We start from the raw sequence: 382 nt of genomic DNA, 5'->3' as shown, positions 1-382 counted from the left end.
TAAATCGAGAAAACAAACAACAGATTCAGGCATTATCAGCAACAGATTCACAAAAGCAATCCCAATATACACAGCGAAGAAGAAAAAGAAGAGCGAGGGATAACATAAGCAGCGCCATCACTCCATTACCCTTCTCTAAGCCCCACTTAAAACCCAACTCACCTTCCCCTGTACAATATCCCTACAGCTGAGGGCGCGCCCCACTGACAAACACTGAGTTCTGCTGCCCTAAATTGTCTGCAGGAAGAAGGTGGGAGCGGCAGAGAGGACAGGTGTTGTTTCTGTATTCGATCCACCGCTCCACGCAGCTCTGATGGAACAGATGACCGCAGGGGAGCCGATTCACCACCGACTCCGGCTCGAATCTGGCCAAGCAAACCCG

The 382-nt window shown here is 50.5% G+C and overlaps 1 protein-coding gene across 1 annotated transcript in view; it reads right to left on the bottom strand.

Moving 5' to 3' along the window:
• The window catches only part of LOC110027282 (probable E3 ubiquitin-protein ligase XERICO), an 812-nt gene continuing 430 nt past the window's right edge, over positions 1-382 (bottom strand). The window contains exon 3 of the mRNA XM_020728635.1: positions 1-377. Within this exon, the coding sequence (XP_020584294.1) occupies positions 182-377 (196 nt within the window). The 3' untranslated portion in view covers positions 1-181. The remainder of the gene's footprint in view (positions 378-382) is intronic.

This window comes from Phalaenopsis equestris, unplaced genomic scaffold (genome assembly GCF_001263595.1).
Source record: "Phalaenopsis equestris unplaced genomic scaffold, ASM126359v1 Scaffold000422, whole genome shotgun sequence".
Lineage (NCBI taxonomy): Eukaryota > Viridiplantae > Streptophyta > Magnoliopsida > Asparagales > Orchidaceae > Phalaenopsis > Phalaenopsis equestris.
The sequence above is the reverse complement of the archived record's forward strand: the minus strand, read 5'-3'. Positions and strand labels throughout refer to the sequence as shown.